Source organism: Limanda limanda, chromosome 6, assembly GCF_963576545.1.
Source record: "Limanda limanda chromosome 6, fLimLim1.1, whole genome shotgun sequence".
NCBI classification, from domain to species: domain Eukaryota; kingdom Metazoa; phylum Chordata; class Actinopteri; order Pleuronectiformes; family Pleuronectidae; genus Limanda; species Limanda limanda.
The window spans coordinates 17,371,809-17,393,864 of NC_083641.1; the positions used below are offsets into that span (position 1 = coordinate 17,371,809).

Below are 22,056 nucleotides of genomic sequence, written 5' to 3' on the forward strand. Positions count from 1 at the left end.
ATCTGACTACTATGCAATTAAAGCCTGAATGGATCAAACCACAACTTGTAGTTATATTTCCTCCACACATTTAAGAGAAGGGACACATGGAGCAAGTGAGAAGATATTTAACTCCAATCACAATGCTGTCCAGAGAGATATGGTCAGACTAGTGACTGATTAATCTGAATCTAAAGATGAAATTGAGATCTTACTTTATCTCCACAATTCTCCTAAAAAAGCACAAGACAGTTTTCATTCAAAAAAATCTAAACAAGCTTTATTCACTGAGTTGATTACAAAATACAAAAATGTACCAAATGCTACATCTACACAGTAAAACATAATTTCATCTGACTGTAGCAACAACATGAAGCCAAATGAAGAAGTTTCACTAAATTACATTAACATTAATAAAATAAAAAAACACATCAGGAGCAAAGGTTTTTCTTAATTTCTTAAAAAGGGGAGAGAAATTAGTGGAAGGGTGGAAAAAAAAAATGTTTTGAATGTCCTAATAAAATGTATTAAGAAATAGTCAGGGGTTGAGCTATGATTGAAGCCAACTCGAATGAGTGAGCGTAGATGTGGATTGAGCGTTTCCAGGAAGTGGGAAGGTTTCTTCTGGGTTGTCTCGTGTCTTTCAGGTCACAGGACTTCCCATGAGCCTCTCCTGTCGCAGCGAGACCAGTCGGTTGAGCCACAGCTCCTCTGCCTTCTCTTTGTCCATGAATAACTACAGGAGAGCGTAGAAAAGACAAATTAGTGTCAGACAGACAGAGGTACAGAAAAACACCGGGACTACAGGACACCTTCACCATTGGTGTGTTTGTGTGAACATCAGCTTGGAAACAAACAATGGCTCTAACTAGTCGTACAGATAATTTCTTGACTTCCAGCTCAGGCCCATTATTCAACTCTGTGATGTTTTATTTGATAAGAATTTAATGAAAACGCATTATGACAAAAAACAGTTGTGGATATATATAAATGTGTTAAGGACAAACCAAAAATATATGAATAACATCTAGATTTTGTTCTTTAAAACATAAAAAAAATTATGAAAAACCTAAATGTTGATTCAAAAGCAGCTAAGTTACATTGTTACACACTTGTTACAACGTGGAATCAACCAAAACCTGGTGATTTTACTTGAAAAATGACCCAAGCTAGATGGAGAGACTTTATTGATCCCAAATTGGGAAATTATTGTGCGACCGCATGTCAACTAATCACTGATCAAAATTAATACAGCAAACTATTTTAAAAGTCTCCTACAAACTTGAATGAGCCATGTTTCGCCCTGAGTCCATGAACCTGACACAGGGTTGTGAGTGCATTGACCCTCACATGACTTCAGTGTGGTGTCACAGCGGCGGCCACAGTGAAGTCCGTCGTGTCCTTCATGTCGTCCTAGTATTTTCTTATCTTCTCACAAACTCACTGAACTGAAAACCCTTCAGTTCAACCCTATGGAGCCTTGGAGGGCGTCAGCGTGGTGATAGCTCAGCTCTACACGTGACCGGTGTTCACATCAGTACATCAACAGCAGTGATGATATTGATTGTAAGAGGGCTATAAAACTGCTGCAGCAAGTGTCTGATGAATGAAGGCATCTGTTTATTGGGAAGTAACATAATGACTATGGGAGTGAGAAGCAAGGCTCCGAGAAATATGGGGGAAATTGGAAGATCGTTGCTCTATTCCCTGTGTGCGTTTGTGTGAGGCTGAGAGATAATGTTGACATGCTGGCTGTGTGTATACACTGTACATCTATGCGCCGATATGTGTGTATTATTATGCAGATTGCAGAGCGTCCTCCGCCCGCGTCAATCCCTCATTCCTAACCTATGCTGCTTACAGCGGCACCGCATGTTATCTGTGTGTTAGATTCTACACCAGTGAGTTTTTGTCTGTCGGCCCTGCGCTGGTGTCACGGTGCTAATGAGGCTGTGTGTGTGGGATGACAGTATCTGGGCTGGGCTAATGGGACTCATCTGTTCTAATTGGAAGTGGAGCTGGAGCTGGAGCCGGTGGCGGGGCCCGCCTGGGGCATATTGCTGCCATACATCAGCCTGTCTGAGGATGTGTATGTGTATGTGCATGCGAGAGAGTGTGTGTGTGTATATGTAAGAGTGTGGGTGTGTGTGTGTGTGAGGAGGTTATCTGCATACGTCAGGACATAACTTAGTTTCCCAGTGGAGACAGATGACTGGGAAGCCCCAGGGAGCGTTATTAGAGTTTAAAGTTTTCCTTCTCGTTTTTCATCATTGGTCTGCAGGCACGGGAGGTGGTGATGTTAGGAGGCTATAATCTGCCACACTGCAGTATCCTTTACGATACCACGCACAGTATCAGAATGTGAAGGAGTGGGGTATACAGTGGTGGTGTCTGTGGATGCAGCCGTGTCTTTAAACAGAAAAAGTTTACAAAGTTTGTTCACCGATCAATAAAAGCAAGCGTCAAACTCTGAAGAAAGATAAAATGACGAAGAGCGAGATAAACTTTCAGCTGCACCTGAGGCTTGGAGGGTTCTGATTGGCTCGGAGAGTTTTAGAGAGCGTGTGTTATGGAGCTTCAGGACAGCTTGGTGGGATGTCGAAGTAAACAGAGAAATCTAAAGCTTACAATAAAAGCGTTGACGGGCGAGAACTTACACTGGGATGGGCGAGTGCGTCACTGTCGTCATATACTATGGACATGGGAAGAGTGATGTCCTGGGGATCTGCACTCAGTGACTCCTGCTTCACCTCAACTGGCTCCGTCTGCACTCACGAAACACAGAACATTCAATCATTAAAATGAGCACACTCGAGTTCATGTTCAAGTCTTTAAATAGGTTTTAAAAAAAGAAATTGGACCTGAGGTTTCACATCAGAGACTCAGCCGACCTGTCTGCTTTCTAATCCCTCCTCAGAACTCACCTATTCAGAACTGCTTATTGTTATAGTGTCTTGCTGCTAAATTCTATGTAGTGTCTGAGTTCCATGAAAAAGGTTATACAAATAAAATGTATTATTATCATTGTAAAAGAAAAAAGAAACATGATTCAAAATGAGCATTTAAATGGTTAAAAAAAGAACAAAAAAGTTTTTAGAGTATTTTAGCAGAAGCAACAATGGTTTTAATTTGGAGAAATTATCACATAATTTGTATGTGCAGAGGACGATGATATAACATCTAGAATGACACTGAGTAGATCTGGATTTGTATTTTGATCCTAGACAAATTACTCACACTCATAAACTTGAGTCCCTGATTGATTCACTATGAAAATGTTGAAAAACTATTTTATAATATCAAACCTACGAGGAAATTGCTGGATAAGCCCCCTCATCTGGATCCACTCCAACATTAAATGGGTTTAATGGGTTGGTCCTTGGGTTTTTGAGTAGTTTTTGCGTAAACCTACTTAATAAAAGATGCAGATGAAAACATTAGCTCTTTGTCAGAGGTAATAAAGCTCTGTTTTTCAGTATGTCCATGTTGACAATAGTAATAAGACGATTACTGTAAAGAGCCAGTGTGCATGCTACAAATTATTGATTTTCTTTTTTATATATGCTGGCTGATTGACCCAAAATAGTGAACAGCTATTGTAAGATGTTAGCTTAAACAATATCTAAGGAAAATATTTTGCTTCCCCAAACTGCAGTGTGATTGCAATAACCGAAAAATACACATATTTGTACAAATAGTATGAGTATCAAATGGGGCATGGGGAAGAATGCAATATGACATTTGTCCAGGAGATGGCAGTGAAAGAATAAAACTTGAGAAACTTGGGACTCGCTGCATGTCATCCACCTTATAATTTGTGCAAGTGAGTCGACTTTGGCAAAATCAGCACCTGCGGTACGACAGGCCTGGCTTCAGATGAGTTAAAGTGTATCGGGTCTTCTTCATGTTGGTAATTTCTGAAGCTGTAACGTGTGAATATTAAAATATTCAAACCCTTGGCAGAATCCGCTTTGTGAGAGGTTAGCTCAGGTGGGCAGCGACGTTCTGCATATTATTTTGTTACAGTTGCAGCCAGAGAGATTCTTCTGAAAAGGTCTCTAAGTAAACAAGAAGGCTCCCTGCCCCCCCCCATGTCACCATCTGTAGAGTCCACGCTGATGGTGGGGAACATGAGAACGGCTCCTCCTCCATCCCTGGGGTATGACTTAAAGCTATAATAAGCCCCATATTTGGAAGGATGGCCTGTTCTCCTTGTTGTACTTGATAAAGAAGAAATAACTAAATTAATACTTTGCCAAGTCCATTCATGTTTCAAACACTACTAATACCAGCCCCAGAGCAAATGTTTACTCGGTTGGAAAGATCTATTTAAAATTCATTTGGCAGCCGCAGAAAGTGAGCGCGATATAAAACACACTGGCTAATTAAGTATGGGGATGTGCCAAGTATCAGACAGCATAACTGGTCATTGCAATTCTAAGGAATGATATGCTGAGTATACATTTCTAATGAATTCAGCTCGCTTGAAATAGATACAAATCTTAGAAGATGCACTGAGGCGGATTTTAACAGTTTTACTGGTTTCTCCTCATTAACAGCTGCTTAAAATTAATTCAGTCATCAACTCATACCTGAATGGTTATTAACGCTAAAACCAAATAAACTAAACATATATTGTCAAACAATATTGTCAAACAAAAACATCTTAAAATTTGCAAAATACAGTATATTCTCTTATTTGGGCAATATTCGATCAACCAAAGTCAGTAACAGATTACCTGAAGTAATTAGAGTATGTTATGTTTGTTCAGCTTCAGATGTGATTTAACAATAAATCCTCCTTAAAGAACCCATCCTCTGGAAATCTTAAGAAATATGTGACTAATGATGCGGATGACAAACCACAGCTGCTTTAAAAAACTCTATAAAGTTGAAATGATGAACAATTGAAGCACTTTTGTTTAAAGAAACTGATTAAAATAAAACACAACTCTTCCTTTTTGTACTTCACATTATAATTTATGTCGATTTCAAGGAATAATTTGATTATTCTCTTTATCTCTGTTATGTTTGGGTTATTTTACAGTATAAATCTAACTTTATACACATGTGAGAACACACTTGACATTTTCCAATACAGGAGATCTGCTGTCGGTGTGAACAATGAAAGCCACAACCCGACTACATAATTGAATCTAGTAAAGTTTGGGGATCAATGCGGCTTCACACTCGGAGGCCCACTATAGTGCCTGTGTGCAATCTGTACAGTGAGTCCAGGACAGGACAGATTGACTTTGTCCCGTCCAAGCCGCAGCCACTCGGGTGCTGACCTTTGTCAGACTCGCCCACGGCCTCTCCCAGCGGTCTGCAGGTTTGCTGTCACATGTTGTCACCTATCTCTTCAAAACAGCCATGAGCCGCAGCAAATCTAATTCCTGCTCCTTCAGAGACAGCAGCAACATTTCAATAACGACTTCTGTGTTTTGTCTGCATCTGCACAACCAGAGGGGGGGGGGGGGGGGGGGAACGACACACACAGAGAGAGACTGAGTGAGAGAAAGAAAGAGAGAGATGGCTGTTGCCTGCTGTGGCTTTTGTGTGGGTGCTGCCGCTTTGGAGGCGGCGAACAGTGGAGCGTCTGATGAAACCGTCTCAGGTTGGAACAAACGGCGCTGAATGGGAATGTTTGATTTGGTCTGGGCGGTCTCTGGACAGACGGCACAGTATTGCAGAGGGGGAAATCCAATAAGAGACGGAGTGAAAAGATGGAGAGAGTGAGGGGCACGCGGAGAGAGGAGAGACAGAACGCACCTTTATATCATCCCTGGATGATTTGAAAGCCTGAGGAACAAAGGAATCACTCTCGATGGCCTCGATGTCCTTTATCCTTCGCACTTGCTCCTCCAGAGAAGTTCCCCCTGAAACACATGTTACACAGACGGGGGGGCCGTGAACAAAAGTACACACACACACACATGAACACAGGATGCACAGAGGGTCAGCTGGCCCTTGTCATGTTCTGAAAAGCAGCAGATTTCATTTGGACTGGGCTGAGCCGATTGTACCCTCTCCCTCTTTCTAATGCTCTTTGACACTTACAACATGAAATATCGGATATTCCCCTATTTTAATCTTGGTCTCCATGAAAAGGACTCTTGTTTAGCCAAGGGCATAGAGTTAGTACTAAAGGTAAGTGGAAAAAAATACTAACAAGATAATAGCCAGACAGTGAATTACACTCAGATAATGCATTCTAAGATAATCAAAATATGAACTGCTATGGAATTTCATTACAGAGACGAAATGTGATTAGGTTTCATACAGTTTTCATGTATCAGAAAGTATTTTGCTCTGGCTCGGCCACTCAAACAAAAAGACAGAAAGGGTTTCCAGTAAATTACTCTCGGATATAAACACATCAGGATTCTGCATATCAGATAATAACTCATTTCAAGAATTCAAGAGCAGTCTTCGTAGCGTAGGAGGGCAAAAATAGGTGTGCCAGGAAAGTTAGCAACAAGAAAAAAAAAAAAAGACAGAGTCTGAATGCTTCCATTATTCTCCGGCTGTCAATCTTTCCACTGATCAGTCAATATTCATCCCTCTCTCCCCCATCCAACCGTCCTCTCCTGCACTCTCCCATCTCTCTATCTGTCAATCTAGCAGACATCCATGTTTCTCTGCTCCGCCGATGTAGGCTGTGTCATGAAAACAAGTACACAAATGGGCATGCATGCACATGCACGCACACACACACACAAAGAACAGTGGCGTACAAGTACTCCCACATGTACATGTGTTTTCAAACTTACATACTTAACACTCGCACTGATGGCTCCCATAAATCTGTATATGCAGATAGTTTACTTTGGAATGCATGTGCGCACGCACACAGACATATATACACGTGCACACACACACAAACTTACTGCTTGCAACTGGAGCTAATAGCAGGAATTAATTCAATCCATTAGCAGCTACAGAAAGGGTGTCATAACAGATCTTCATGGCCTTGGTGTTTAATGAATAAATGAATATTTGTTCCGGCTTTTACAACAAAGCATCACGTGTACGCGCACATATGCGTGCGTGTACACACACACACAAACCCTATTATAGCTCATAATAGCACTCAAACAAACTCGCTTTTGATTTAAATGCACTGCAGAATTGGACAACTGAGTGACAAGTGGAATTAAGCCTTCCTTTTTGACAGACTCTCAGCTTGTCATCCTGTGCTGAAGGGAAGATGTGAGGAGAGCAGAGCGGAGACTCACACGTTGCTGAGCGGCTCCAAAAATAGTCATTACCTTCACTGGCCTGGTAGATGAAGTCTGAACACTGGCCTAATATCCTCCTGGAGACTGTGGCCTGTCCTTCACACACACACGCACACACACACACACACTATCACCTCCACCCGCTGCACAGCTGCACGCAAGTGTTTGAGTGAAAACTAACGCAGGCTGTGACTGGCGGACAATTAATTCAGCACAATTAATTCACTTTTTCAATTACCCCTTTTCTGCTGTCCTTTGAGCGTGAATGCCCCGCATTAAAAACTACCACACAAACTGCACCACTGACACGTGTACACACACACACACACACACACAGAGGGAGAGGGAGAGAGAGAGAGAGAGACTATCTTCTAGCATCTCCCTGGCAGGCCCGTTTGTTACTGGGCTGTCCGTGCACGCTGCAGGAATCCATTAAGACCTCAGACTTTTTGACAAACACATTATTGGTAGATAAAATGACTTCCATATGCTGTTTGTCAGATGTCAGCAGGAAAAGATATGTATTTCATGAGAAAATCAAAAATAATGGACTTTGAGTGCGGGCCTAGCGAGCTCAGAAGCAGACAAAAATCAATACTCTAGCTGAGCGAGCGCACTCTGCAGCTCGGAGAGGTCAAAGTTGATATTTAATATTGACACATTATCTGGCAAATTAATTTAACAGGTCGACTAAATTGTCACCGCATTAGGAACACTTCTCTGTCAGCGATGAGGAGGAGGATAAAGTGAAAGCTGAGATAGAAAACACAGAGACGGCGAGACAGAAAGGAAGAGAAACGTATTTAAGACAATTATACACAGCTCTAAATGTGGTTATTTTTCATCTCTGTGGTGTTTGTGTGGATGTTGCGATGGTCTAACATGATTTAGGAAACAGGATCAAACTCGATCAATAAACTTTTGTTTTGTAACAAGAATAATGGATTTTGACGGAGCAATGTTAACGTTTGTGTCCTTGAATGTTCGCACCGGCGTGCGTGTGTGGGAGTCACTTGCTATGTCATTACTGAAATTAGTTGGACAGACAGCGGTGCTGATGAGTGGCTCGGAATCAATAGGCTATTGTTCTCTCTAAATGGCTGTTTGTCCACTTCATTGATTAAGACCAGAAGACGGGGAGAGAAAATCAAACCAGCCAATGGAAACAGATTTCAGCTCATCTCCTTCGGCCTTGAGGACCAGGGCCTGTTGCACCTCCCGGGCAGAAGAGGGCGCTGTTCAACAGCACATGCGAGCACAGGCCGCGGACTTTGGCAGTGGCGTCTTTGTAAACTTGACTTTGGTCTCCTGTTTGTCAATCAGGAGCAGCCGAGCTGAATATATTGCTGCTGCTGATTAATTCCAGTAATTGAGTGCACCAGCGTGCCAGCTAAATTACTGCAGCACTTGTGTGGAGAAAAAATAAATAAAAGAAAAACAAACTGCTTGTTTTATTGAGGTCTCGCAAATTTTGGCAAATCGTTGACAGTGTTTTAGAATTATATGGCAAATGGGAATTTAATGAATGTATTAAAAAACTAACGGGAAAGAAAAGCCAAAGTGTGCAGCTGTATAAATGGGGGATAGTTTGACTTCAGCTCAGTGAGTACAGGAAATATATCACGTCAGAGCAAAGGTGACTCCCATTTTAATTTAAAATGCTGAATCCGTTTTGTTCAATTTGACAAAGAAAAAGATTGACAGTCGTAAAGATGTATTTTTATATTTTCTCAATTTTTTTTAAGCGACACAGCACTGACCCACGTCCACATCCAAACAATGATCCCACTTCTTAGAAAACATGGGAATAAACACCGAGCAGAGTTTTCTGTCCCGTGCCGAGCTTTCACATGGGCTCAGTTTTCAATAATGTGCCCCCCCCCCCTCTGCCCCCCCCGCCCGCCTCCCTCCCTGCACCGCAGTAAAGACGTGTAATTCAATGCTCAATTTAGGCCCCGTCTCTGTGGAGATTTTTTTTGCCTGCTAATTGATAGAAATTAAGCCATTAATCAAGCCACTAGCCATCATTCAACCCGGGGAAGATGAATACAAACTTTCATAATAACCACCTTCCCCATTTTGGCCCTCATTAGCATTAATTTTTAATGTAATTATGCTATTCTTTTACACCGAGCTCATAAATTACTGCTCTTTTGTTGCTGGCTGGCCTTGTAAAATCCAAAGTAATGCTTTGTAGTCTGATCTTTAAGGCAATTACTGGCTTCTTCACTCTTTTATCTCCCTGCATTTCCAATAACCTGCTCTCTAATGATTTATCTCCGCTGTACACCCCCCCCCCCACCCCCTCCAACCCCCCCACTCCCAGCACTCTCTCTTCACCAGCGGCCAACTGCCCCGCTGCCAGCCTCCGCCTCCAATCACCCCCCCACCACATCCGCCCACATTCTCCCCATCATCTTACAGTAGCCCCAGATACATCAGGGATGCACACAAACACATGCACGACTGTTTGCCTCCACCAACTTAACTGTATGAGCGCACGCAAGTTCTGTGTGTGTGAGTGTGAGTGTGTGTGTGTGTGTGTGTGTGTGTGTGTGTGTGTGTGTGTGTGTGTGTGTGTGTGTGTGTGTGTGTGTGTGTGTGTGTGTGTGTTTGTGTGTGTGTGTAGTAACTTTGTATACTATCTCCTTTGGTCATTTTTCTGCTCGTCCTTCATTAGTGAAACATCCAGCTCCAGCGGTGGTGACAACACCTGGGGAAACCAAGGTAATAGACTGGCACTCCACCCCCCACCCCCAACCCCTCCAACCCCCACCCCCTCTCTGCCTCTCCTGGCTGGTCTCCTGTGGGTCTTACCTGTAGGCTAGCTGCTCTTGTTTATGTAACCCCTTAGCTGGATAAATACACACACGCATGCACACACAAAATACTCGCAGAGCTTGGCATCAAACAGCCGAGTTAAGCTTCGAAGGGCTGTGAGCTGCTGGGGGCGATCGGGGGGGCTCCGGTCTGGCCCTGTTCTCAGCAGCAGCATCCTGGCTGCATCAAAGTCTTCACTCGACGACTCTCCGGGCCCAAACAACAGGCTGCTCCAACGCATGCCTGGGAATTGGACTAAACAAACCCCGGTAAAATAATAATAACGATATGAAACAATAGGTTACTTATTAAAAGCAAACTGATGAGATTTAATTATCAGCGGCGGACGACTCTGAGAGACATTGTGTGATGCAGATGAGGATTTCCATTACACTGCAACATATAAATCAAGAGACCTGACGTGTCAGCTGGGACGCTGCTGCTAATGACATATTTTGTTGATATGACAGAGAAGTTCCAGCCCAGAACCATCGAGTCAGACCTGCTCCTCCAGTAAACCACATGGCTAACTTACATTATTTAAAAGGTGTCTGGTGTGGACCTTGGTGAGGTAATACTTTTAGACTGTATTGATTAAGGGCTGCTGACAGGTTCTGATGTTAGCCCTGGAAATGCATCAAGTGGTTAATGAGCAGCTATTAGGCCCATCGATTTGCTGATTTCAATTGATAGCTAGCAGGCCAAAGCAGCACGTCAATATTTGCATAGCTAATACCCTGCAGCTTTAGGCATTGAGAAATGAGCCCTCAACGAGTAAGGGAGACAGGAAAGAGAGGGATACATAGAGAGGGATACATGGAGAGAAGGAGAAGAGGACAATGACAGCAGACAAAGGCAGAGCAGCCACCCAGAAGTATGAGTCAGAAAGAAGCAGAGAAACACCTGGACAAATCAAAACCATCCAAACCTCCAAGAAAAGCTAAACTACCATGTGTTTCCTCCTCCCTCTCTCTCTCTCTGTCTCTCTCTCTTTCTCTATATGTGGGCCGTCTGTAAGGAAGCAAGCCACCAATCGTAGCGCCGCAACAATGAGATGTGACGCTGACGCTTCCCTGACGCCTGTGGCAGTCTGGGTCAACAGGTCACACAGAATGAAGGAGAATCCTGACAGGCGGAGCCAGATGTCCCACGCGTGTCTCCCCGAGGACAGTGTGTATATGTACGCATATGTTTGTAAGTGCGCTTGTGGAGCAGGGAGATGTCTGGTGACAGAGCAGGTGGCTAAGCCAGTCTAATGTGCATTCCCACAAGATACTCCCCCCCCACACACCACACACACTAACACGCACATTTATATACATTACCCCACCCCCCCCTCCAGAAAAGCCACATGTCTCTATAAACCCATGTTTCCTAACAATGCACCTTCCACCACAACACAAGTGATCCCCTGTGGTGCTCACCTTGTTATCTCTGTGTCAACTGCTCTCTGTGGACTTCGCCATCCAGTCGACTCCTGTCACTGACATCAGCGACCTGTCACACAATACGAATGCTCGGCTGTTCCCCTGAACCAGGAGATCTGCAGTTTAAGTTTAACTTGTGGAGAACGACGTATGATTTGTATGTAGGATCACAAATAAATTGCCTTTGCAGTATTTAGTTGTTTTTTTTTTCCTTAGCAGATACGGCATGTGATATGTTTATGTGATATCTTATGTGATATCTATTTGGCGTCAGGAAATGAAGAGCAGCTGGTGGCTGAGTGTCACACACACACATTCATAGACACACACACAGACGCTCTGCGAGTGTCTCCTAGTGATAGCGATCTCTTACTCTCCAGTCAATAAAGGCCTGAATGATGAATTAAAGACCCAAACAACTCGCTAATGACAGGATGACATGGCAGCCACGCGCCATCCTTTGGCTATCTCCTTCCACATCTCCCCTCGTCGCTGCTTTCTCACCACTCCTCTCTCTCCTGCCATACAACTCCATCTCTCTTCTCAACTTCCTCTCCTCAACTGACCCTGGTTCAGCTCCTCCGCAGTAGATTCTCCACAACTATGAACTCACATGTCCTGCTACTACAATTAAATGCATGTGTTTAGCCTCCTTCCATCTCGGCTCATAATGAAGTCATGGTGAGGAACCGCAGATTGGCCCCAGTCTGTCATCCATCACACACAGTATCCGAAGCTCGCAGACTGTATTTAGAGGAAATGACGATGCATGTAATTGTTGGATTCTTCTATCAAACATACACTGAGTGATACTAAATACATTTGTAGTCATGCAACCTCATGCAACATAAAAAAACCACTAGCATATTGTATCTACTTGAAATAGGCTCATATGGAGAGTTTACCATTCATCAGGGGACGGCATGTTTATTGTTGCCTTGTTGACACTGTACTTATCACGGATATAAATAATGCATTAATTTCCAAAAAACAGGGGGTCTACCTTTCAGGAGAATAGTGCATCTACTGTATATTTACTGCATATAAATCGACTATTTATCAGAAACTCTAGCTCAGACTTGACTGCACGGTGCTAACTGCAAACATAGAGGGCTAACTAAAACCAGGTGTTTCTCTCTGTGTGTGTGTGTGTGAGGGAGAGAACGAGAGCAGTATGAGTGTTTGCCGATGTCCTGGGTCTGGCCAGTGTCACAGAATCTCATTAAATAGTGAAGCTTTCACAGGCTGAGTGGTGAGATCTTCAAGATCACAGCCACTTTCTCTGTCCGATGGCTCCAAAGAGGGCTCGTGGCATTTCTGATTTTGCATTAAGTTTTGTTTCCCTTCTATTTTTATTAAATTATGTATAAAGTACTGGGCGAGTCTTACTCTTTCAGGGCATGTCATCATGCTGCAAGAACAACAAGCCCCTCCAATGTCACTAGGAAAGAGGATAAGATTTTGCCTTTTGATATTCTTAGTAGATATTTATTGGTAAGTGCTTGTTCAGTAATAACATTTTGTTATGGAGCTTTCTTCACATAGAATATGCAAGACGAGCTTTTATGTTCAAAAAAGGGAGACAGAAGTTTTTAAAGATAGTGTAAAACAGCATGAAGTCATTTCTCATATATTAAACTCAGTAACCTACAGGATGATAACAGCATGGCTGTCTGTGAAAGAGTCTGTCAGACTCAAGGAGCTCTTTATTAAGCACAGTGCTGTTTTAGTGTGATTAGAACAGAGTCCTGCCCTGCCCTTTACCAGAAATAACAAGCGTTTGACAGAATTAACTTGAAGTTGAACTACGCTGTGCGCATATGTGTGTGTGTGTGTGTGTGTGGAGGATAGAAAGTGCAGCGGTCTCCATTTTTCGATCGCAGGCTGGTCAGCAGCTCTTTTATGAACAACTCCGTAATTAGAGAAACACCAAGCAACTAATTACTTAATTGGAGCAAGGTCTTTAAATTGAAAATGATGTAATCGGAATCCAGGAAATGGGCTTGATTTTCACATACACAACACTTGAACGTCAACACACAAACAGACAGGCACACACACATCAGGCACGCACGAGCGCGCGCACACAGACACACACACACACACAATGACAGACTCGTGACCTACAGTCTTCTTGACATGTAGCCATCAAGAAACCAACTCTTTCTCCTTAGTTGGGTCGTAATTGATTCTCTCTTTCACTCTGCTGGCTCCTGACAGGGTGTGTGTGTGTGTGTGTGTGTGTGCTTGTTGAAGGAAAGGGGGAGAGAGAGAGCAAGGGAGACTCCTGTTTGTGTGGTCTGCTCCCAACTATATTAGTAAAGGTCATGGCCGTGTGTGTGTGTGTGTGTGAGAGAGTGTATCTGAGTAGTAATTAATAAGGCAAATGCCCCACCCCACCACCCCCTCCTCCTTTTCTGACCTCAGTTGTCGACTAATAAGCTCGGCAGCGAGTAATATATTATCCTTCTTTTTTCTACTGCATTCGGCCTTATTGGAGAAAATCGTGCGAAAAGTAACAAAACAAGGGTGACATTATCATTTGCATGTAAATCCAAAAACTCCTCAGTGTAAATGATTTTTCCTTCATGGCTTAAATTGCAGGGAGGAAATGCATGAATATTTGTTTGACTGTAATGTCCAGTCAGTGCTGCTATGTTTGATTTCTTTCAGCTGTACTGATGTGTGAGGAGCAAGGGGGTTAGTACCTCTCACTGCACGCTGGTTCCATGTGTTTTCAGGTCTGTGTATAGTACTGACTGAGTGGACAGAAGTATTAGTTTACTATATGCACCGAGTAAGCACAGTAAAGAGGTATAACACATAATTGTGCTACCTCAGATTTGTTAAAAATTTTTGCTGTTTATCAAGCGTCATTCCCTGCTCACAAAGAAGAAGAAAACCCCAACCTACACTAAGGAGCAAAAAAGGTGACATTTATCGGGATAATCATCAATATCATTTCTTGTTATAATCTTTGGCCATATTGTCCAGTCGTATTATAATCACAGGTTTTTGAATCAAACCTAAGTGGCTAAAACATGATGCAACAACTCATGAAAACATATCATATTCTTATTATTAGGCCCAGAATTGGTAAACTAGCTAATCTTAGAAGTTGTGTCAGCAATATATGAAGAAGGTGTACATCTGATTAGCAGATTTTGTAAATCTTTTGTAAATTTCAGACAGTAGTTATATGACCTCCTTTTCCTGTAGGCACATATACAATGATGGTAAGTAAGTACTAACACCCTCATGACACATAATAGTGTCACTTAATCCCAAATACACACATGCAACTCTCCCCAGCAATCTCATTTTTGGCATTCCAACAACACAACCATCACACACGTGAAAAAAAAGAAAAAAAAAGATGGGAGACTCTTCTGTGACCTTTGATGTCTAATGACAATCCACCACATGTCCGGAGCCACCCAGGGCGCCAGCACTTTGACCTGCTCCAGTTGGAGGAGCGTGTCTCATCACAGCAGTCTGACCACCCTGTTAGACCACAGCATACACACAACCGCTGTGTCTGATCAGATGCAGCCATAAAGTGAGAGTCCATAAGTCTGAGACCACATTCCCATTCAGACTTCTTTCACACACTGGGAATGTTTTCTGTACAACAGGCAAATTACTGCCTCAGCATCAAACTCCAGGTAGTAAGTCTACAATAATATGGTTGCAATGATAATCAGATTAAGGAAAAATCCAGAAAATAACACCTGCAAAAAAAAATTGAGCTAAAAAGTAAATAGAAAACATACAGGCACTAACAGCTCTTTCCCGGTTACTAAACATTAATTCAATTAGAGTTTGCCATTCATTATCAAATTTTCAACAAATCTGCCTGAGACTATCCTTAACCTAAATGTAATGGACGGGACAATATATCAGCCCGGTGACTCAACGCAGGACTGCTGAACGTACATCAGTCTAAAGGCAGCAGGTTAATTAATAAGGGGGACCCAAGAAACGATTACCAATCACAGAGGCTAAAAGGGGACTGTCAATCATCTGTCCACTTGACCTGAACGGACACAGGTTGAAATTGCGTGCTCGATTTTGGGTGTAATCTAGCCTATGGCAGAGACAGCTTAGCTGCGATCGAGTCAAACGTGTCATTCCAAAGATATCCTTACAGAAATTATTAAGCTATAGGCCCCATAGCCTCTGCAGTGACAGCCCCACCAGGCAGCATCAGCATCCCATTACCCCGGCACAACAAAGGGTCACACGGGGTTAGCAGCATTCGGCATTCGCCTCCACTCGATCCGCGGGACCGGCAGCGCTTAGGACAGGAGGTCACCTAATCACCCTGCCGAGCCATTTCCAAGGGAGAGAGGGGGAAACGAGAGGTGGGGGGTAAAAAAAAAAAAAAAAATCAACTTTAAATTTGCGGTGATGAAAAATCAATAAAGCAGTAATTGCTTGGCTTATCACCGTGCAATGAAACAAATTGGGAGGAGAAGGAAGGCAAGGGAGAGGGCTGGCGTCCATGTTGCACGCCAGGGTTTTTTTGGCTGCAGCATGTGGAGCTGAGCAAAGCATGAGAGAGAGAGGAGAGGAGTTTGGGCTTCAGTGGGCCACGGCAAGGAAAAAAGGTCTCCTCGTGATAATTAAATCTTCTCACACTGATTTTCTGCCAAATTTATTTCCCCAGGGACCATAACTCTGATTCAGTGCTTACAAGCCTCGCATAACTAATCATTTCAACGTGGGGGGAACCACAAACCTGAATGAATAGGGAGGGGAGAGAAGAAAATAAAGAGAGAGATGGCTAGACCAAATTTGTGGCACTATTCATGTCAGAATCAATCATTATTCAGGCAGGACAAACATTTTTGAAATAAGTGTGGAGAGCTCTTCTGTAAGATTTTGTTTGAAACAGACCTTAAAAATGAAGGTGTAATTAACTGTCATTGTGCTCGCTTTTACACTTTCTCTGCAAAAAAAAAAAAAAAAAAAAAAAAGAAGCTTTAATTCCTGGAACAAATAGAAGCCATGAAGCCAATGAAGTGTCGGCTCAATATTCCTCTGACTGTTCCTGGCATGATTGTGTTGAACATAATAACACAACAAATAAGGCCATTTATCTGAAGTAACGACAGGAGATGGGGCTAACTCCGCTAATCAATACGGAATCAATACAAACCAGATTTTCTTACATCAAAATCACTGAGACAGATCTTCCTTCAGCGCAGAGTGCACAAGAGCAATACACTGCCTCCCTGGAGTCCTAGGGTGGATCATATAGCCGCTGGATAGAACACAGTTTAAAAAAAAATAAGTATTATGGTCTACCCTGGGCGAGGATGCTGGGAACTATAATTATAGCTGGGTATAACTCAGACACTCTCCTTATTGCATCTCCACGTTTTAGTTAATGTGATGAGATCATGGACACCAGATCACTCGTGTTTACCAGCGGATGAATTTCACCGCTTGTCCTTCAAGTGGCAGCCGGAGCGGTGCAGACGCCGCGCGGCGAGCTAGCGTGGCATGCCACACCATGGCCCCGGTAATTAAAACATTTAAAGCAGAGCCAGCCCCCCTGTGCTCCCGGGGTGTGATATGGGGGTCACGCGCCTGTAGATTCTAATTTGCGCACCATTTGTATTCATGACAGGCACGTGCTAAATATTTAACAGCAGCCCGGCAGGAGTTTTGTATTGTTAGGCTTTCCAGGTCAAATAATTTGATTTCAAGGCAGATTACATTAAGCGTCAATGTCCAAGCCACCACTCTCACTTGCCTCTCATTTCCTGTCTTTTATTACAACCGAGATAGGCCAGAACTGAAGGGATATGGCTTTGGATTATACAAGAGCTTGTTATCCCTGGATTAGTTATTATTTTCAATTAGAAAAGGGATCACATCATTTATTACAGAGGCACACACCCACAAAAGGTATTGCACGCTGACTCCTGCACGCAGAGCGGAAATTTTAGCTGACTGACAAATCGTTCAGCAGAGCACGTAATGACACCTAACAAGAGAAATATTATTTCAGACAAATGATGGTGCAGCCACAGGCACCATTAATGATATTTCACTTATATTGATTGTCCTTGGCTGTTGAGGATGTGTCCTCTCACTCCTCTGTATGTTGAACAAGTTGGCCAAGAAACCGAATCCAGACATTTTTGTTTCAGCCGAGGACCTGCGGTGATTGACAACAGGGCTAGTTAAACGGTGATGAGGCGTTAATGGATGCTAGGTCCAGGAAGTGAAGGGAGGGAAGGGGGGAGAGTGAGATGGAGGGGGCATGCGGCTGAATATTTAATGGTTATATAATTCCTGAACACAGACACACACACAGACAGGTACACACCCAACCCGTGACCTGTCCTACACACTGCGTAATTAGGGAAACAGTCCTTTCGTTTAGCTGCCAAAAGAGCAAACCGTAGGTATATATCCCCCTAATGATATGGGTTAAAGAGCTATTATACGTCTCATTAAAATATATGATCTCCCAATCTGGTGGTGGTTTGAGGTAATGGGGACACAGCAGCACCGGGGCTAAAATACCATCTGCAGGCAATAGACCAGTGTCCAAGCCATATCTACATAATTCTGCATGTCAGAGAGGGGCTGCATGAATGGAAAGATGTTTCTGTCAGCGAATCATGAACGAGGCACAGCACAATACGTTTTAGTATAGTGCTTGTTTAGAGAATATGTAGTGTATAAAGCAGAATGTGAGTAATGGAGCATACAAAACACACAGATTAAACCCCATGTTTCATTTTAAGTATTTTAACCCCGTTCACTACAGGGCTTTATCGTAGCAGCACCACGGGGTTAACATTCTCAATCGTGATGTTGTTGCCAAAATCTCTCGAATCTTGTTGTCCTTCCAAGTTGACATCTTTGTTGGTCTCTTCTAAGCATCTGCCTCCTCTAGAAAATCCAGAGATATTTGTATTCTTTTAGTTTTTAAAGTTTTCTATCCGTCGCATGATAGAAACCTCATCGACTCCTTCTCGCTCATTCAGACATTATCTAGACTTTTTACTGGGGCTGGCAGGATAACTCCCTCGAACATTTCTATTCTCGTATACACCCCCTGAACTCCAGATAATCTGAAATTATCCAGAGTTCAGTGCATGTCTGACAGCAGCTTTATTGTACATGTACAGTTGGGGCTGTGTCTCAATGGCTCTGCAGATCCAATAGTATTGTAACTGATATGCACTTGTGGAAAAAACTACCACATAATACTTTGGATGAACGTAAACCTGCATTCAAATAAATAAACAGATTTACTTTGACACATAAAACGATCTGTGACTTTAAAAAGGTTGGATGATTAATAAGGGTAATAACAGAAGATTAATTGGAAACTATTCTGAAAATCAACTCTGTGAGGATTTGATTATTTTTCCTGTTTATTGTCATTGGGACCTTCATAATGTCGGCAATTTGATATATTTGGTTAATTGTCCGGACCTATATACAGAATAACCACACACTGTGACCCTATATTTTGCCTTCAGGAAAGTACCAGCTGACACTATAGTGCACACAAACAGACTGTGTTACACTGGCAGTCAGTTCTTCTTATTATAGCTGGACATACTAGGTTAGCTAAAAGCCTCCTGGGCATGCAAACAACATTTCTCAGCTTTAATAGCCTAAACAAGGCCTGCAACTGACAAAGGAATCATCCTCCCCTCTCATTCTCACACCCTTTCATATCACATTTCCTTTTTCAACCACTAGCATCATCTGGCTGCCCTTAACCAGAGAGCCAAATACTACTTTAATGTGGAGACTACTTTGTTAACTGATGACCACGGGGCCAGTTATTGATCCTCTCCTTTCTCTATCTCAGTAAAAACCTGCTGATAAAAATCCCTCTCTTCTCGCAGGGCTCCGCAGTATGCAGCCACAGTTCGCTACAATAATAGCTTGCATATCATAGCATCCACATGAATCAGATCTCGGTGGTTTCGATTAGGGTTGAACTAACTCAAAAACATTGCCAGTCTAGGATGGGAATCTATTTATGAACGGAGAGTGTAGGTGGTAGTGTTCTTCACTTTTCCCCTCCGTTCTCTTTAAAGGTTTTCTCATTTCACTTGACTTAACGGTTCAAGTGTGAACTTTCTAGTTGTGTTGACCTCTAAGAGGCCCTGCAGGGAATAAGAAGACTCCTGGTGATCTGATGTTTAGCAGCAACAGTGGCCCACCTCCTCCATTTTAGCTGTGCTGGGAGGATGGAGCTGGCTGACTCCGCTTGTGTGTGTGTGTGGTAGCTTGTATGTATTTGCGACAGTGCCACTGGCGTCTCTCAATACCGAGGGAAGGGCAAGTCATCTGGACCACTTTGTCAAGCCCCTCTGATCTTACTTCATGTATCTCTGTGTCGGGAAAGGAATAAAATGATCGTCCTTGAAGGCAGAGCCCGCCCAGCGTGCGGCGCTTCCACCACTCCACAGCACAATTAAGCACAACACCTCATTTCACACAGAAGAAACAGCTGGAGTGAGGCTCCGAGCAAAGGGGAGAAAGAGTCAACTGCTTCCAAAGTGTGAACTTTGTTAAAAAATAAGCTATTTGACTGGGAGCTTTGCTCTGTTGCTCCAAGCAAGGCACTTAGTCACCACTTTGGCGATGCTTCCACACAGAGAAGAGGTTAGGAGAGAGGTGGAAACGGTTGATGAGGACAAATGGAGGTGGGAGGAAAGAGAGTATATAAGACAGAAAGTAGGAGGGAAAAAACTGAAAGGAAAAAGAGGAAGAGACTGAGCAGTAAGGCAGAGAAAAATGTTTATTATTAATGTTAGAGTGGCAGAGAGGCTGAAAGAAACAAGAAAACAAAACAGGGTGCAATGAAGTGAAGGAGGGAAGGAACTGGAAGAACCAAAGCAAAAGTGCAGGGGCTAATTAGTTTCTGATGGCTGGACTTTCATTTGGCTAAAAGGTCAGCTACCACTAAAGGTCACGCTGACGTGCCTGCTCCATACAAACACAAAAAATGACACAAAAAGAGGGAAGACCGAGAAAAAGGGAGTCCAGCAATGTAAAAACACCCACACTAGAACAAATGATACTACTACACATCATCTGCATTCGTGCACACGCACGCACGCACGCACGCACGCACGCACGCACGCACGCACGCACACACACACACACACACAGTAGTTGACAGCACATTTGATATTCTCATTTGTATCATGCTCTGGTCAGAGGAGGGACCAGGGTCATTACTCCATCTGAGGACATTTATTACTGCCACTGCAAATTACTCATGACTTTATTTGAATGTGTATCCAGATCATGTGTGTGTGTGTGTGTGTGTGTGTGTGTGTAGTATGCCTGTGTCTGCATGTCCCTTGATGATGGTGGTGGTGTTGTTGTTGGGGGGGTGGGGGTCATGTTGGCAGGATAAATTTACTACCTGCAATGCTAAGCATATTTCTGCCTTACACATATACGGTGCATCTTTATGTAGATTACAGCCGTCTTAATAAAAACTACCAGCATCTCCGAGTCCATGTTCTTCAAATTGAAAATCAACTGTTAAACTGTTCCATAAAATTGTTAATCTGTGAATGTAAAGATATCAGATGTGTTCAAATGTGTAAAACCACTGACGTCGCAGATAGCTTATTGATGAACTGATTTAAGAAAGAGAAGTGCGGTATAGATTTTCTGAAATGCTTATTCTGTGTTCTTAGAATTGTTGTTGCTGTGATACAGCCTAAAACATTTCTTTGTATTCCGTGTTCCCCAACTCCTCAATCATAATATCAACAGCCATTTGATGGAGGAGGAAACATAATACACAGCTAGCTTGAATTATTTCAGCTGCTATCATGCCAACAACTTTAATGCTACAATTTGTGTTAAACTTTACGGTTCATGCTTTTCTTTTTGATTTGCTTTGCGACTGTGCTGTCAGTGTAGCACTACTAGATTCCCTATGTTGGATCGATGACAGAAACACAAGCGCAGACACACACACACACACATATATATAACTCACCTTCTTCTATTTTCTTTCGGGCATCCTCCTCTCTCTTGGCTACTTTGGCCCTCAGCACCTCATCCGTCTTGGCTGGAAAAGAAAGAAAACAGACGACAGCGTTAGTGGCAAAGTGGAATTTGAGGAACCACTCATAATGCTTTCATATAGAAAAAAGTTGTAGCATTAAAATTGCAGTGTAGGATTGATTTTGAATGATTATTCTAGATAATAAATATCATTACATATATATGTACTGCAAATCCTTTCTATCTATATTTAATGAATCCATCTTAAGAACTCTGCATTTTCATGGACAAGGCACAAAACCTATTTCTCGGCAAGATACTGACGTTGGAAACAACTTGATATTCGTCACCGATAAAGCAGAAATTTACCAGAGGACAAGTTACCAGATCAACACTTTGCGCACAAATCAATAACAGTATGACTCATGCCTTCTCCCCTGCCTGCCAGGCAGTGCCAGGCTCCGATTTTCCCTCACACCCCTGTAAAAGTCAGAGCGTCTTCCTGAGAGGTGTATATCGTCTCGGCATAATGAAAAGCTTAAGAGAAAGTGAGGCGGCGGGAGTAAACACTCGTC

The 22,056-nt window shown here is 42.8% G+C and overlaps 1 protein-coding gene across 1 annotated transcript in view; it reads right to left on the minus strand.

Annotated features, from left to right (window-relative positions):
- Nucleotides 1-258: 258 nt before the first annotated feature.
- The window catches only part of rsrc1 (arginine/serine-rich coiled-coil 1), a 117,496-nt gene continuing 95,698 nt past the window's right edge, over nucleotides 259-22,056 (minus strand). Inside the window, exons 7-10 of the mRNA XM_061073120.1 lie at nucleotides 21,474-21,545; nucleotides 5,752-5,858; nucleotides 2,637-2,744; nucleotides 259-715 (exon numbers count right to left, since the gene is read on the minus strand). Coding sequence (XP_060929103.1) covers nucleotides 623-715; nucleotides 2,637-2,744; nucleotides 5,752-5,858; nucleotides 21,474-21,545 — 380 coding nt within the window. The 3' untranslated portion in view covers nucleotides 259-622. The remainder of the gene's footprint in view (nucleotides 716-2,636; nucleotides 2,745-5,751; nucleotides 5,859-21,473; nucleotides 21,546-22,056) is intronic.